Source organism: Sarcophilus harrisii, chromosome 4, assembly GCF_902635505.1.
Source record: "Sarcophilus harrisii chromosome 4, mSarHar1.11, whole genome shotgun sequence".
Classification (NCBI taxonomy): Eukaryota; Metazoa; Chordata; class Mammalia; order Dasyuromorphia; family Dasyuridae; genus Sarcophilus; species Sarcophilus harrisii.
Window position 1 is genome coordinate 121,068,625 of NC_045429.1, and position 16,256 is coordinate 121,084,880.

The 16,256-nt window shown below is 35.3% G+C and overlaps 1 protein-coding gene across 5 annotated transcripts in view; it reads right to left on the reverse strand.

Moving 5' to 3' along the window:
- SMOC2 (SPARC related modular calcium binding 2) overlaps positions 1 to 5,674 on the reverse strand; it is a 257,220-nt gene extending 251,546 nt beyond the window's left edge. For 2 of the 5 annotated variants that reach the window (XM_023503329.2, XM_031937463.1), the window contains exon 1: positions 5,099 to 5,673. In XM_023503329.2, the coding sequence (XP_023359097.1) occupies positions 5,099 to 5,236 (138 nt within the window). In that variant the 5' untranslated portion in view covers positions 5,237 to 5,673. Of the gene's footprint in view, positions 1 to 5,098 lie in introns of all 5 variants that reach the window. The other 3 variants (XM_023503328.2, XM_031937464.1, XM_031937465.1) reach the window with 2 other exon arrangements.
- Between the last annotated feature and the right edge of the window lie 10,582 nt (positions 5,675 to 16,256).

The window sequence follows — 16,256 nt, forward strand, 5'->3', positions numbered from 1 at the left end:
CAGTGTAGTTACAATTAAAACTCCAGGTCCTTTGATTCCAAATTAAGAAATCATTCCTTCACACCATACTATCTTGCATAAACAGCTTGCAATGTACCATGGGTATAATGAAATAATATCTCTCCCCTCAAGAATATCTATTACAAGTTGGGTGCAAATAAAAATGCTTTAAATCAATAGCTTATTCATACAAGTGGAATCTTTTTTGAAAGCTTAGCTTCTAAATCTTCCCAGTAAAAGCCCCACATTTATACAGTACTTTAAGATTTATACAGCAGAATGTTTTATATACTTTATGTTCTTCAATCTTCACAATCACCCCATGGCAGAAATGTGATTGTAACCTAATTTTAGGCTGCAACAATTTAAATGGCTTGTCCAAAGTCACACCATCTTCTTGACTCCCAAGTCTAACAAACTATCTACTATGCCATACTAATGACAGTTGTCAGCTGATGATTTAGGTCTTGTATTGGGCAAAATACAATGTATGGTATTCTATGTGTAAATCAGACCTAGGACCTCCAATCAGAGTTTCCATTCTCTACTAATAGCTCCCAGTCCTCAAGTGTGAGTTGTCTTAAAGATTTATTTTGATGGAGAATTCCTGAGCCATGCATTATTGTCAGAGCTGCTCTAACCCCAGTGCCCATTTGCTGCCTGATCTTGTTAGGATCTGGAGCTGCTTATGTTTTATTTATGGTCTTGGTTTCAAGTCAAAATTAAAGCAACTCTTGCAAATGTTTGGGTTTGGAGACGCCATCTAAGTGGGTTTCTAAGTTGCAAAGTGTTGATTGTGTTTAGTTTCCTTCTGCTCTACTACCTTAGTGGTACATTTCACACCAGTGACTAAAATAGAGTCTATTCAGGGTACTGAATACTGCAAAGCACATGCAATGAGACAAGGATGGAGGGGGAAACCACATTAGTTCCCTAAAATATTTAACTTCTAATGAAAGAAATCGTTAAAGAGACTGGTGGCTATACTTCAAAGAGAAATTTCCTCAGAAATGGAAAAGTATTTTTTTTTTCTTTCTGCTTCATCAAGATCAATATTAGATCTCCCAGTCAAACTGCCACATGGGTTTGGCCCAGAATAGGAGAAAGTACTTTTAATTCTTTTATGTATATTTAGACAGATAGTATCCATTTCTCAGTCTTTTTCGGACATAGATGAATATAAATAGGCTGACAACAATTGTTTTAATTATTTAGTATACAGATGGATTATATGTTTCATTCAGGATAGTGGCACATGGAATCAAAAAAGCATGATAGTGACAGTATGAGAAGTTCCTAAAATAGTCAACCAGTAGAATCTTAGAGAACAAAAGCAGAAAATAAAAAACGGATGTTCACTCAAAATGAAACAGCAAAGGATAAGGTGAGGAACTAAAGGTCATTATTGGTCCAATTATAAAATTCACCACTTACTCTTAATTACCCTCAAAAACTTCTGAAGGAATATATATATCATGTATTGTTATCCCCTTTTCCTCAGTACAAAAACTGAAATATGAGAATTGCATCAGCTAAAATTAGAATCCAAATGGCTTTGATCTTACCCCAATACTCATCTCATACAATAGTATTTTCTCTATTTCGTCCTTTGGGAAAGAATAAAAGAAAGTGTGATTAATAAGAGCTCCTTAAAATAATTCCTTAGCCCACACCAAGAGTATCAAAATGAAACAAATCATTTGTCAACATGAAAAATTGATATTGCCTAATCCTAGAATGAATCACTGACTGTTAGTATGAAAAGATGCTCTCTGCTTATGTCTTTCTACATGCTCAGTTATTTAAAAAAAAAAAAGGGGGGGACTTCCTGAGGAAAACCAAAATGTTTAGATTTCATGTAGAGTAATTCACATCACTACAAATGAATACATGATCAAATTCAGTGATAGACTCTAAAAGCTTCATTTTCATTAGCATGGCACATTATGTATTTGAAAACAAAGAGGGACTGCAAAGTAGTAAGAGTTGCTTCATTGGTAGGATCTAGCCTTTGACAAATTTTTCACTCTCAGAGGAGGCTGACTTTCTTTTAATAGGTAATGAGAAATGAGTGATCCAGAAAGGAATAGATAAATCATCAAGCTTCACTTGCCACCCTCAATTTGCCTAAACTACACCTTGATACAAATATAGATAAATATGAAATGTAATATTTTCAAGACTTTTAGTTGGATGTATGTACAGGCTCTCTACAAGCAAGTAGAATATTTTCCCCAGGACACATCAGTGTGGGATTAGTTACATCACAGGGTCTTTACGTAGTTTACATGGACCAAGTTACAGTCGACAGCATCCTGCTGGAGATCCAAAGAAACTGCCTTAAGAGTGTGCCATCTCTTTGAATGAGTGCCTCTAAAAAGATCATCAAAAACACCCCATATCTTGATGCAAAGAGATGAGCACTCTCCCAATATTTTTGATGGCCAAATAATAAAATCTCTGTCCCAAATTATTTGTTCTGGAATTAGAAGGACCTGAGTATAAATCCAGCTGTTTGACCCTGAGCAAGTCAACCCCCATTACCTCAACAAAAAGAAAGAAAGAAAGAAAGAAAAATAATAAGGATACAAAACTAAATTTTCCATTTATCCCCTGAATCAATAAATTATTTATTTATTTTTTAAAAATCTTATTATAGTAAAGGTTTTAATGTGGCAAAATTTTATGCTTTAAAAAAATGGTACAATTTAGGAGGTACTTTCAACTTTATTAAAGAAATCCCATGAAAATCCTGTCAATCCTAATCTTTGAACACACACACACATATACATACACATGCACACAAAAGCCTATAGCAACTTTTAAGAATCCTCCTCTCTCCACCTGCCACCCAACAACTATGGGGGAGGGGGGAGAGAAACTTGTAATACAGCTAGGTGTAATATACTTAGAAAAAGAAAAAATATATGTTAGCAATTATTTGATTCTGTTTTTCAGTCATGAATCAAACAACATTGGAATATCCCATAGGGCCCTGGAGTATGCTTTTTATTCTTAAAAAAAAAAGCAGAAACTAGAAGTGACCTACTGCTGTGTAGCTGATGCTGCACTGTTATAATCTCCTTAGTGGTCTGGTTTCATGAGAATTTACCTAGTCTGCTGATTACAGTGTAAAGCCAACAATCTCCTAACAATCCTAACAGTGAAATTTTTGACATCTTTTCTTTTCCTTTCAGTGCTCTCACTAGTTTTTGCTATCATGTTTTTGGTGGGGAAAGGAGACACTATGGTGTTATATTTAGGGGACAATCTATGAATTGAATACATATACATTTATATAATATATACATATATGTTCCAACTTAATTAACTTGCTTTTATCTGGGTGATGAAATGATAGTCAAGTGGTCTACATATGAAACCTTGCCTTTAATGTTTTCAATTAGCAATTTATAATCTCCAGTCTTTTGAACTCTTGGGCTACAAAACAGGTACTGGGGACCTCTTGTGAAGAATTTTAGGTATGAACAATCAAATTCACTAACTCTTTAACTCTCTCTTAAAAAAAAAAAAAACTCTACAAATGCTTTATACTTGCTGAAAAGTAGAATTTGAAAACAGCTCATTTCACAACTGTCCTTATTTTTAATATAATAAACACCTTTAGGACACATCCCTCACCACTTAAAAGCTGCTCTCTACAAGAGGTGTTCTCTCTACCTTCGTGTTTTCTCAAGCACTTGTTTAAAAACACATCTAAGTGGAATGTTTTTATTTCTGCAGATTGCATTAATTATAGCTTTGCAAACACTGCAAGCGCCGCAAGAAGACTGAACTGAGCCATTAGCTGCAAACCTCAGGTCTTGGCTAGGGAAAGGTTTATGGTTTATTTAGCAATCCTAATGAATTGGCTCACCCATCCCCTATACATAGCTCTGCCTTTGGCATAAGGTGCTGGACACAGCCAGAGACTGTCTCATAGAAGCTTGCAGTTGAGAAGAAAAAAATATATAGTGGTCAACCACGGATGACCCACACATTTGGGAGAGCTGCTTCAATGCAGGATTTTTGCCCTAGCTAGGGAAATAAACCTAAGGATGGATTCAAGCCCAGGAGACTTAAGGCTAACCTCATACTTAAACTGCTTTCTCCCTTAGCCTTTCCCAGAGAGGGAGGACAAATTAAAACAACTTGTTCTATTATGCTGAAGTTCAGAGAGAAAATAATATTCATTCTTTCTTCTTTTCTGACCCATTGCTCCCATCCCCTCCACCCCCACCCTCAGTTCCGTGGTCCCTGGGAGAGTAAGAATTACCAATGCTAGTTCTCCCCATCCAACAAAGGTCAAACGGAGGGAATAGATGAGACGGGAGTGGGATGGGATGGGGTCGGGTAAAGGGGACAAAAACCAGGGAATGGGGTGCAAAAGTTCCCGCTTCAGAGGTCAGGTGGGTATCCCCAAGCTCTGTCGAGTTGGACTGACAGTCCCGAAGCTGCCTGTCAGCTAGGACCAGCATAGTTCATCACCCTCAAACAACACAACTTTTCTTTTATTCCTTTTTATCCACTTTTCCTGTCGGTCCATGAAGTCCACAAGCCCAAGAGTCGAATTCTGAAACATTCACCCCACCCACCCAATTCTCAATCCTCTGGGATTTTAAGCACGAAGGAGGGGCTCCCGGATCCCCAGCATTTCAGACCACAGCGCAACAGGAACCCCTTACAAGATATAGACCAGTGACTGCTCTGCCCCAGGATCTCGCAAAAGAAGTTAACAGGGATGCGGAACTGTCACTCTATCAAGCCACCCAATTTAGAGGGGGAAGAGAAATAGGATAATAAAGACACCTCAAGAAGACGCGCGGTTGCCGATGTTGTTAGCTCTGTGAACCAACCTGTTCCGAGGTTAGGGAAAAGGAAGGAGAGCAATTTGGCTGGGAGGGGACAGAGGGCGCACGGGGCAGTGAGAGAGAAACGCGGGCTAGGGGAGAGAGGGCAGTCTTGGGCGTGCGCTCGTGCGGACCCAAGGGTCACCCCTAGTGCCGGCCGAAACAGCTTGGAGTAGTAGCCTTCTGGGTCGGCCCGCGAAAGGGAGGGAGGAAGATAGAGAAGAGAAGAGGCACCTCCTTGAGCTTACCGTGAGAGCGGAGAACTTCTGTGCCGGGACCAGTAGGACCAGCTCCGGGAGCAGCAGCAGCAGCCACCAAATTTTGGGGAACAACATCCTGATCCGGAGCGGAGACGTACACAGACAGCCACGCGCGCACAGATGCATACACACATACACAGCGAGAGAGGGAGAATGGCACGCACGGGCCTTGACAGGGTGCAACACAGAGAGAGTTTTGCCCGGCAGTCTCACTGCTCTTCCTTAAGCCCCTTGGCTCCTTCTTTCCTCGAATCTCCTAGCTAGGCTGGAGAGAAAGCGCAACCGAGAGCGATCCTCCTCTTCTGCGCCTGGGTTAAGGCTGAGATCTGCTTTTTCTTTTGCCCCCTCTGAAATTTGGGCTGGGCTGAGGAGAGGGGCTGAGGGGGAGGGGTGGGGGAGATGCAACTGCTGCTTCCTTTATTCTCTCTTCCCACCCCCCCCTCTTTGCTGTTTGGATTTTATAACCTCCCCCTCCGGGCACGGAGAGATATCTCCCGAGTCCTTTTTTCTACTTCCTTCACTTCTGACAGATCTTCTCTGAAACTTCCAGGATCCTCCTTCTTTCGCCCACACCCCCCACCACCACACACCCCTTTTTCGCTCAGATTCCACCCCTTACCCCCTCCCACCACCACCCCATCCACCACCACACTTCAGCTCCACCTTCCTTGCTGGCTTCCTAGGCTGCCACTGCTCTCAGCTCCCTTATCAGATCAGATGCTGCGGCTGCCTCCCAGCTCAGGTTGGAAGCCTTCCTTAGCTGAGATCTTTGAAACTCTGCTCGTAGATTGCAAAAGGCAGAGCAAAAAGAAGAGAGGTGGTTTAAAATTTATGGAGGTGTGTGTGTATGTGTATGTATATGTGTTTACATATAAATTCTCACTGCTCCCATCTTTGTCATTGCCTACAATGAAAGGTCATCACTCTTACCCCTACTGTCAGCTCCCCTTACACACACACACACACACACACACACACACACACACTACAGCTGTACTGCATTTTCAGGTGAAAGCTAAATAAATCGCATGTAACCAGAGCATACTAGTCCATCCTCCAGCAAGCTCCCAAATCGCCACTTTCAGTATAACAAGTATGCACAAGATTTGGAATCAGAGGATTGGTTGTAAATGTTTGCCTATATGATACAAGACAAGTCATTGTATCTCTTTGTAAATTTCCTCATATGGAATTTAAAGGGAAGAGTGGAATATAGCAGATATTAGGGGTAAAGGGAAAATAAAGATACTCTAGTATAATACTAATATATATTATAGTATAATAGTATAATTGAAGCTTAGAACTCAAATGGCTTAACTAATCAGCAAGATTCTCTGACTAAATTTTATGCTCTTTAGTTACATTCCAAAGTATCTTTCATCTTTGAATCTTATATACCTTCCATGATTCTTCTCACATCCTTTAATGCAGCATTTCTTCTGTTGGATTGGCTGATTGATTAGTCCACATAGTAGAATGTAAGGTCAAATCTAATATAAAAGACATTTGGTAAAGATAAATATAAAGTCCAATATTTAGGCTCCAAAGATCAACTTCACATGTACAAAAGGAGAGAAGTATGATTAGACAACAGTTAATATGAAAAGATCTAAAACTTTTGGTGGCCTACAAGGTCAGTGCACCATGAGAGCCATAAACATTAAACTCTTAAAATGTATTCACAAAAAGGGAGAAGGCAGTCTCACTGTGGCCTGCTCAGATTTGAGTACATCTGGCATTCTGCGTTCAGTTCTAGGTACCATAATTTACTGTAAGGATGGGAGAGGGAGATTGAGTTAATCAAACAAATCACTCATACTATCTACAATCATGTCAAGATACTAGCCCTGTGTATTTTAACCAAGGTCTCTATTAAATCAATGAATCATAAATTCTAACTTAAGCACAAAAAAGGCATTTATCAACTAGAGTAATATTCTACAGGAAATTTGCATTGGCTAAGAAAACTCTGTCAATCCCTACGGGTTATCTATAAAATTTTGAGCCAAATGGAGAAGAGATTCAAGTGCATAATCTTGAAGAGGACAGAACATTCTAATTAAACACTGAGAAACATTTGAGAGGAGAGAAGCAGAGTCTCGGCCTTTGCCTTGTTCTTGAATTTGGTAACATTCTCTCCCCCCTTCCTTTTTGGTAAAAAAGAAACTTGTTAACTTCAAAGGGTCCAAAAGATTTGTCCTTTCCCCTTTTCCCAACAGTGTTCTAGTAGCATCCTTGGAACAGTTGATTGATGGCAATGTCTACATCATAAACTAAGGACACTCTAAACACAAATGGAAAACATCATTGTGAGCCCAGTGGAAAAAGTTCACCATACCTAATTGGAAAGTTTTGAGGATTCCATCAAATGGACTTCTAGGAACTGAAAAATACCACTTTGCCATATGTGTTCTATAAGCTTTAGACCACTGATGGGAGAGTATGTCACAGATTTTTAGGAGATGCATTATAAAAATAATTCTTATATGTACCTTAGTAAATATCCTTTTCTAGAAACTGAGTGGTTGACTGATATCAAATGAGGATCATATCAGGAGCACACAGATGAAAAATGATGTTTTATATATATATATATACTTTAGAAAACCAATTGAAAATAATTAGTAATTTTAACTGTGAATGTGAATGGGATGAAGTCTCTCATAAAACGGAAGTGAATAGCAAACTGGATTAGAAGCCAGAATCCTACAATGTGTTGTTTACAGGAAATACATTTAAAGCAGAGTAATGCATATAGGGTAAAGGTAAAAGGCAGGAGCAGAATATATTATGTCTCAGCTGAAGTAAAAAAAAAATCAGGGGTAATGATCCTGATCTCTGAGAAAGTAAAAGCAAAAACATCTAATTCAAAAAGATAAGGGAGGAAACTACATCTTACTAAAGATACCATAGATAATGAAGTATTATCAATACTAAATATATATGCACCAAGTGGTATAGCATCTTAGTTCCTAGAGGAGAAGTTAGGAGAGGTGCAAGGAGAAACAGACAGCAAAACTATACCAGTGGGGAAATCCCAACCTTGCTCTATCAGAATTAGATACCTCAAATCACAAAATAAATTTTAAAAAAGAAGTTAGGAAGTAAATAGAATTTTAGAAAAGTTAATTATGATAGACTTTTGGAAAATAAATTGACAAGCAAAAAAGTATGAAGTAGAAAGTACCCAATATGACAGAATGCATCAAATCATAATATACAATGATTAGCTCAAAGAACTGAGTAATGAGAGTAAAAAAATGACTTGACAGTAGTCATCATATTCTCAAAAATGTCATCATGTTCATTCCACTTGGCATCAGAAGGCAGAGCAATGAGCAATAAGTGGGAGTTGCATAAAAAAAAGATTTAATTCTAATATTTAGAGCAGGAGTCCTGGGCCTATCTCTGGGCCAGAATAAGGACTGAAAAGTCATTTGGTCTGGCCCTGCCGTGGCAGCCACAGGCAACAACAACCTCCCACTGAATGAAATCTTTCAGTTGACAATTTTGTATGGCCCACAAATGATGTTATAAATATCCAAATGACCCTTGGCAGAAAAAAAAAAGTTTCCCCACCCCTGAATTAGAGTTTCCTAAAGTGAAATGTAGGGGCAGCTTGGAGCTATAGTGGATAGAGTGCCAGGCCTAAAATCAGGGAGACTCATTTTCCCGAGTTCAAATCTGGCGTCAGACACTTAACAGTTATGTAACCCTGGGCAAGTCACTTAACTCTGTTTAACTCAGTTTCCTCATTTGTAGAAGAAAATAGCAAACCACTCTAGTATCTTTACCAAGAAAACTTCAAACAGGATCACAAAGAGTCAGACATGACTAAATTGACCGAACAACAATAAAGTAAAATAGGTTATCTTCAAAGAATAATAATGATATTAACAATAATTAAAATGTATTGTGGTACTTTAAAATCAGAAAACAACATTTTTTTTTTCATTTGCTAGAGATCTTCAAGGATAGCTTGAATGATCAATGTTGGGTATTTTGTAGTGAATATTTCTATAGAAATGAGTTAAATTAGATGGTCTCTAGAATACAATTCTATGTTCCAGTGAAGCTAGCTTAAGTCCAACCATCCTAAAAGTATGTTCTTGGACCCCCAAATTGGACCCTAAGGTAGACAGTATTTGAAAAATATCACGTGTAGTTTTAATAAGTGTGAGTATCAATTACATGTGTTTTACTTCATTTTGACAAAGAATTTACGATGAATTTTATGTGGTATTCTATGAATGTTCAGAGACAAGAACAAGACAATTCTTTTTGATTGCTGAATCAGTAAGTTAGGGAATCTTGCACACTCAACTCTGGATAATATTCTTAACTATCCAGCATTACTGAAATACTTTAACTTCAGTTTTATAACTTTACAAAAATTAGTTTCAGTTTTAAATAATATAAAAGAAAAGGAGTACAAACTTTAAAGAACGATGGAAAATGGCTATTGGAGCTAAAAAAAAGAATTAATTTGATTTGGAAAATGATGAAATACATTTGACAATCAAAATATATCCAAGTGTTTATTCTGTCATTTTTGAAAAAGCTTTTTGACCATATAAACTAAAGTCTGGAAGCAAGGAGGTAATTCATATACTAATTTTGATTATGATAAGCAATTCAAATCATTTTAAACCTCATTTTTACAGAGGGGCAATATTTTGCTATTGGCTGTTCATTTATTGGTAGTAGTGTAGATGATAGAGAAAATGTCATTGAGAGGAAGGAGAAAGAAAAAGTCTTACTTCAAAGGAATTAATACAGTTCCAAAGACTCATTGACTAAGCTATTCTCTATAGTTCAAAAACACAGATATTAATAATAACATAAACCCATTGGAGATCCATGTATGGCTCAGCAAAAAGAAATTAGAGTTGTTCAAGCTAGATTGAGTTCAGGTAAAAAAGATATCTAATAAATATAAAGATAAAGAAAATATGAGTTCATTTAATTTTAAGAGATCGATCCCCCAGACATTAAATGGAATACTTGGAAATTATGACTTATAAAATTAAATTTTTAATATTTAGAATTTTTAAAAGATAGGAGCAGAATAAGGTTCACTTATAATTCTGTCTTATCAAGAGCATTGCAAATATTGTCAGTAGGTTATTATCCTATAAAGCTCAAACAACTTTATATATTTCTCATTTATCTTCACCACTTTATTGAAAGTTAAAGGAAAAAAATTAGTCATTCCTACTTCATATAGGAACATCCAAGACACAAAGGGACTAAATGACTTGGTATGGCCTCATATGGTATCCCATATGGTTCAGTTAGTGGCAAAACCAGAAATAGAGCCCACATTTTCTAATTAATAATTTTAAGAAGTCAGTGTGGTATGGTGACTATAAAGGATCAACCTCAGAGGAAAAAAGAGCTGAGTTCAAACCTTACTTCTGAAACATACTTGCAATGTAAGCTATTCAATAAACTCTCAGCATCTCCAGGTAATTCTCGAAGATTATAAAGTCCAATTGTCAATGTGCATTGCTGCAAAAAGTTTCAAATAGGATTACAATTTCTTTTTACATTTTTATGGGAAGGGGGAAGAAAGGGAGAGACAAAGAGAAAAAAAGGAAGAGGAAGAAGAGGAGGAGTAATTAAGGGAAGATAGAGAGTCTGAGAGAAAGCAAAAGAAATAGTAATTCCAGGGTAGAAAAAAATTCTTGGCCTTACCAATATTTTTTTATTCAGAGATTGAAAAACATATTTTACATTTCAACCCACAAATCCTCAGGTGGTTTCCAACCCATTAAGCATAAATGATATGCATTGCCCAAGATTGCCAAAAGATTTCTGGGCTGCACTCCATCATAATGTGTGCAATCCACTAAAGTAGAATCTACTTCCTAAATGAAAAGCCAGTAATATCTTAGAGACCTCAAAGACACCATGATAGATATCATGAAATGGAATTGAGATAATAATTATTCAGTTACAATATCAAAAGAAAAGGATCAGACCTTCATGAATTACACTATAAAATGTGTATGTCTGTCATCCTTAAATCACACACATAAAAAGTTATTAATGATATATGTGTCAGATAAACGCCAACTTAGGAAAGATTCATATGTGAAAGTACTTAATAATTATGAAAATTACATGTACAAATATTGTTGATGGTTGATGGGTGCAGGTGAGTTGCAGAAAGATCAGAGTTTTCTAAAGATCAGAGACATCTTTATTTTGTGATCAATAAGTAGCATGGATACTCTTTGGGAATTTTCCTGTTGGACAAAGTTTTGTCCTGGGTACAGAATTTAAACTAGCATCACTGAGAAAAACTATGAGGAAAACTCACCAAGTATTGTATTTAATCATCATATACCAGAGAAATGGAAAAAATCTCAGATGCATGACTACTTGACTGAGGAGTCCCTCTGTGATATATTAAATAAGTGATCTTTCAGTCTAGTTGAAGACTTCCAGAGAATAGGAACCCACTTTCGAAGAATAATCTTCATTCCACTTTTGGAAAATTCTAATTTTCTTATATCAAATGTTCTTTGTCACTTCTATCTATCATTCCTAGTTCTGTCCTGTGCAGCCAGTCAGAATAATCCCAGTCCCTCTTCTACATTGCAGTCTTTCAAATACTTGAAGAAAGATACCTTGGAGCCTCCTTTCCTCACCTCAGTTTCAGCATTTTATTCTCTTCTCCAGGGCAAGCATATCTGGTGCTTCCAACAGACATTTCTATGACATAATCTCCAAGTTTTCACAATCTTAGTACCTTTTTTCTATATCCTCTCTCTATATGTCTCCTCTCCCAAATTACTATTGTATCAAATAGTTTTATTCTTTTATATTTTATTATACTAAAATGGCAATGATTAAGAATAGCATTATGCTTATTGGAATGCTAGGCTCTGACTAACTATTTTACATGTTAATTCAAAGTTACCTAGGGAGCTACTTTATTTAGTTTTTTCAGCCATTTTCAGTCATGTCCAACTCTTCATGACCCCATTTGTTTTCTCAACAAAGAACTGGAGTGTTTTTCCCAATTCCCTCTCCACATTTTGCAGATAAGGAACTAAGGCAAATAAAATTAAGTAACTTGCCCAAAGTGGCACAGCTAGTAAGTGTCTAGGTTAGATTTCAACATAGGAAGATGAGTCTCTCTGGCTTCAGGTCTAGCACTGTATCCACTGTAGCGTGTAGTGTAATTATTTATTAAATGCATTAGGATTTCTTTCTTGCTTTTATTACTTTCTTGCTTACTTACTAAATACAACATTAGGATGTGGTTGATTTTTTGATGCTTTTTAAAGCTTTATTGTGCTTTAAGGTCATCATTTTTAAATATTTTTTTTTTCTTTAACTATAAATGGACAAGTTGTAGAAACTGTGTTGACTAAGAAAATACTCTGGCAATTAATTTTGTTTTTTAAAGATGCCACTTAATTCAGCTTATTTTATTCCCATTTTCTTTCATTCTTAAAAGCTGTATGTTGGAAGGGGAAGGACAGGGAAGATCTTGGTTAAATGAGGTTTTTTATTAATCAGTTTCCAAATAGTTTACTTTTTACATATTATGATACTATGACCATGACTTAACTATGATTTCAAAGATTACATATATGTGTGCACAAATATATAAATACATATATATACCATATGCATATTTAGATCTGACCATTTATAATATCTAGATATTCTCTCTTTACATACACAGATATGCATGTATTTCAGGATTTTGGTAGCAAGCAAGAAATTTAAGCTCTTTAAGCTTAGAGTTTAATATATTAGATTAGCAGAGATTTATTTTTTGTTATTCTAATTAAAATACAATAAAGTACTTTCTTCTCCTCTTTCAGTGGAAAATCAAGAAACCTGAATCTCCTGCTTAATGTCTAAGGAAACAAAAATCTTTGAATATTTTAATGGTGATTTTAATGTTAATTAATTAATATTAATCTTATCAATTTAATAATTTTTCATTTTAATTTAATATTAATTTTATTTCACAGAAGCTTATGAAAATCTTCTTGTTTACAACAGCTCCACTGACAGGTTACAACGACAGTAGTTGATATTGATTTAGTATTATACCATAATTGTATTCTAAAAGTGCAATCTTTAAAATATTTAGGGTTTTGCTTGTTCTAATGAATGCAATTACTATGAGTACACTTGTATAGTTCCTAAGATAGTTCTATTTCACAAGCCTAAGTATAGTCTAAAAACTTTTCCATTGTAACACTCCCTTCAAGGTCAATAAATATGCTATCATCCTACCACTCTACCATTCTGAGAGGAAGTGGCAGAGCATTACAGCAGATAATTCATTAGCTTGGCAATTTGGTAGTAGGGAAAAGATATGTTATAACTTATATGGTAGAGACATATTGCTTATATTATTTATTTATCATGTTGGCACAATTGTGCTGATTGTATTTTTGCCCATGTCACTCAACAATGACATTATTTAGTGTATGAAACAAAGGGAATATATTAACATAGAACTGATTAAAAGTTAGTTGGTACAAAATCCAGTCAGGATCAATGAGTACAAAGAAAAGGAAATGACTCCAGAAAGCAATGAAAATAAACTAAATTCAAATTGTTCAATTGATCTAAGTCATTAAGTAAAAGTTGACCTCTATCGACCTATTACCATGAGAATGAAGCGATAATGTAGGCAGCAATCTTGGTTTTGTCCTTAATTATGCAACCTTAGACAAATCACTTTATTTCTCTGACCTCAGTTTACCTACCTGTAAAATGAAGAGATGGAGTAAATCTAAAGACCTTTACAACTTTCACATCTGATGGTTGCGATCCCCTTAATAGTTCCTGGAAGTTTACTAGATAGTGGGTTAGTAAAGAACTCCAGCAAAGCCTTACTTTAAAAAAAAAAAAAGTTTTAAAATGACAACAGAGACACAACTTGCCAGGAGCACTTGGCAGCATGGACCACACAGATGCAATTTATACAGACAGAAAAGTAGTGTAAGTAGATACTCTAATAAAGAAACCTTTCAAATTACCCTCAGCATTTTCCCCTCCCCCCTCTCTGTCTTCCTCTTAACCTTTTATGCACATCAGAATGACATTCCATTCAACTCTTTTTCTCTCTACCTCTTTCAAAGTAGGAAAAAAATGAAACACGTGGAAAAAAAAAATCCTTAGATATTTTATAAAAATGACATGATGTTTGAGACACATGGTAATAGAAAAGGTGATTTACAAAGTATGTGCACTTTGACCTTACAAATATAGGCTAGGTTTCAAGCCTTTGGTGGAACCAGTTCATTGTTTTTTAGTGGAATTTTGGCCCTATTACAGGCTTGGCTTTATTTCATCTTCATACACAAGGGAGTCCTACTCTGAGTTCAGGGATAGTATTTATCGTATTTTGCATCCTAGTTCTAGTTTTGAGATGCATTGGGCAAATTTCTCAACTCTTATTGTCCCCATCAAATAGGAGTGACAATTCAGAATGCTGGATTAAATGATCTCTTTTAGCTCATTTCACTCATCTATTTCTATAAAACCTATACTTAGAAAAGAAAAATCAGGTGTCTTACTTATTTGATAGTAAAGACTCCTAAGAGTTCTGTTATTACTACAAATATTGAAGACAAAATCCAAAAGGTCAAGATTTGAATAATTTATATAAAAATGGAAAGATAGATTGTGAATCACAGGGAAAATGCGTGACTTTATTAAAAACAGAGGTACAAATTTAAGCCATTTTGAGGTACCATCTAAGATCTCTCAAATTGGTAAAAATAATCAAAAGCAATGAAGCAATGCTGGATAGATTAAAGAAAAACTGACTTGCTAAATTTCAATGGAATCTTAAACTAGTAACAAAACATTTCTAGAAAACTATATGGCAATGTTCAGTAAAAAATACAAACATAACAATACCTTTAATCTAGTAATTACATCAAATGTGATATTCCTCATCAAAAAAATTTATCTGTTCAAAAATATTTAAATTGAATTGTTAAAAAATATTTAAAGGAAAACAAATCAAAAGCTTTCAGACATAGAAATGGTTAAAGAAATTGTAGTTCATTAGTTTAATGGGATATTATAATAGAATTAAATTCAACATATATGAGTCATGTAGAGAAATTAGGAAATGCCTTTATGAAATAATACAAATAGCATAACCAGGAGAACAAAAAACTATGAGCATATAAATGGAAAAGCAAATAGGCAGAAATAGACAAATGAAAAGAGATGATTTAAATGACATATTTTATTGACTAAAGTTCATTTATTATAAATAATTATAATTATTTATATTGACATTAAAAATAAAATTAATAATATCATTAAAAAGAAAGGAAGAACTTTAATGTATATTATAAAGATATAAAAGCCAATTAAATCACAGGTTAAACCTTTCCCTCTTCTTTCTCCACCCAAAAGATTTATTAGCACTATTTTCTGTTATTTAAAGGCAAAAGTAAATCAGTAGAAGAAACAAGATAATGAAGAATTAGAAGGAATCAAGAAGGCTAACTCAGTATCCAATAAGTCAAAAACACAAGCTACTGATAAGATAAGATTTGCTGATAAAAACTGCTAGGAAAACTTTGAAGCAATTTTACAGAAATTAGCTTTAGATGAACATCTTACACTATACAGCTCTACTTATATATCTAAAAGAACATATAATAAAAATTAGAGCATAAGGGAGTGAAATTTCTTTCACATCAATAGTTAAAGGCAGAATTTTTGACCAAAAAGGAGTTGAAATAACAAAAAAAAATAATTTTGATTATATAAAATTAAACAAGCTTTTTTCAGCTTACTAGCTAGGTATACAGTGGATAGAGCACCAGCCCTGTAGTCAGGAGGACCTGAGTTAAAATTTAACCTCAAACACTTGATGTGCACTAGCTGTGTGATCTTGGGCAAGTCACTTAACCCTGATCACACATAGCCACTCCACCACACCCACACACCCCCATGATTTAAAAACAAAACAAAACTACTAACTAACTAACTAAGAAGATAAACTATCCAGTAGTGGGAAACCTTTGCATTAAAAGAAATTAGATATCCAAAACATATAGATAATTATTAGTTGTTCAATTGTATATGACTTGTGATCCCATTTGGGATTTTCTTGGAACAAATACTAAAATATTTGCCATTT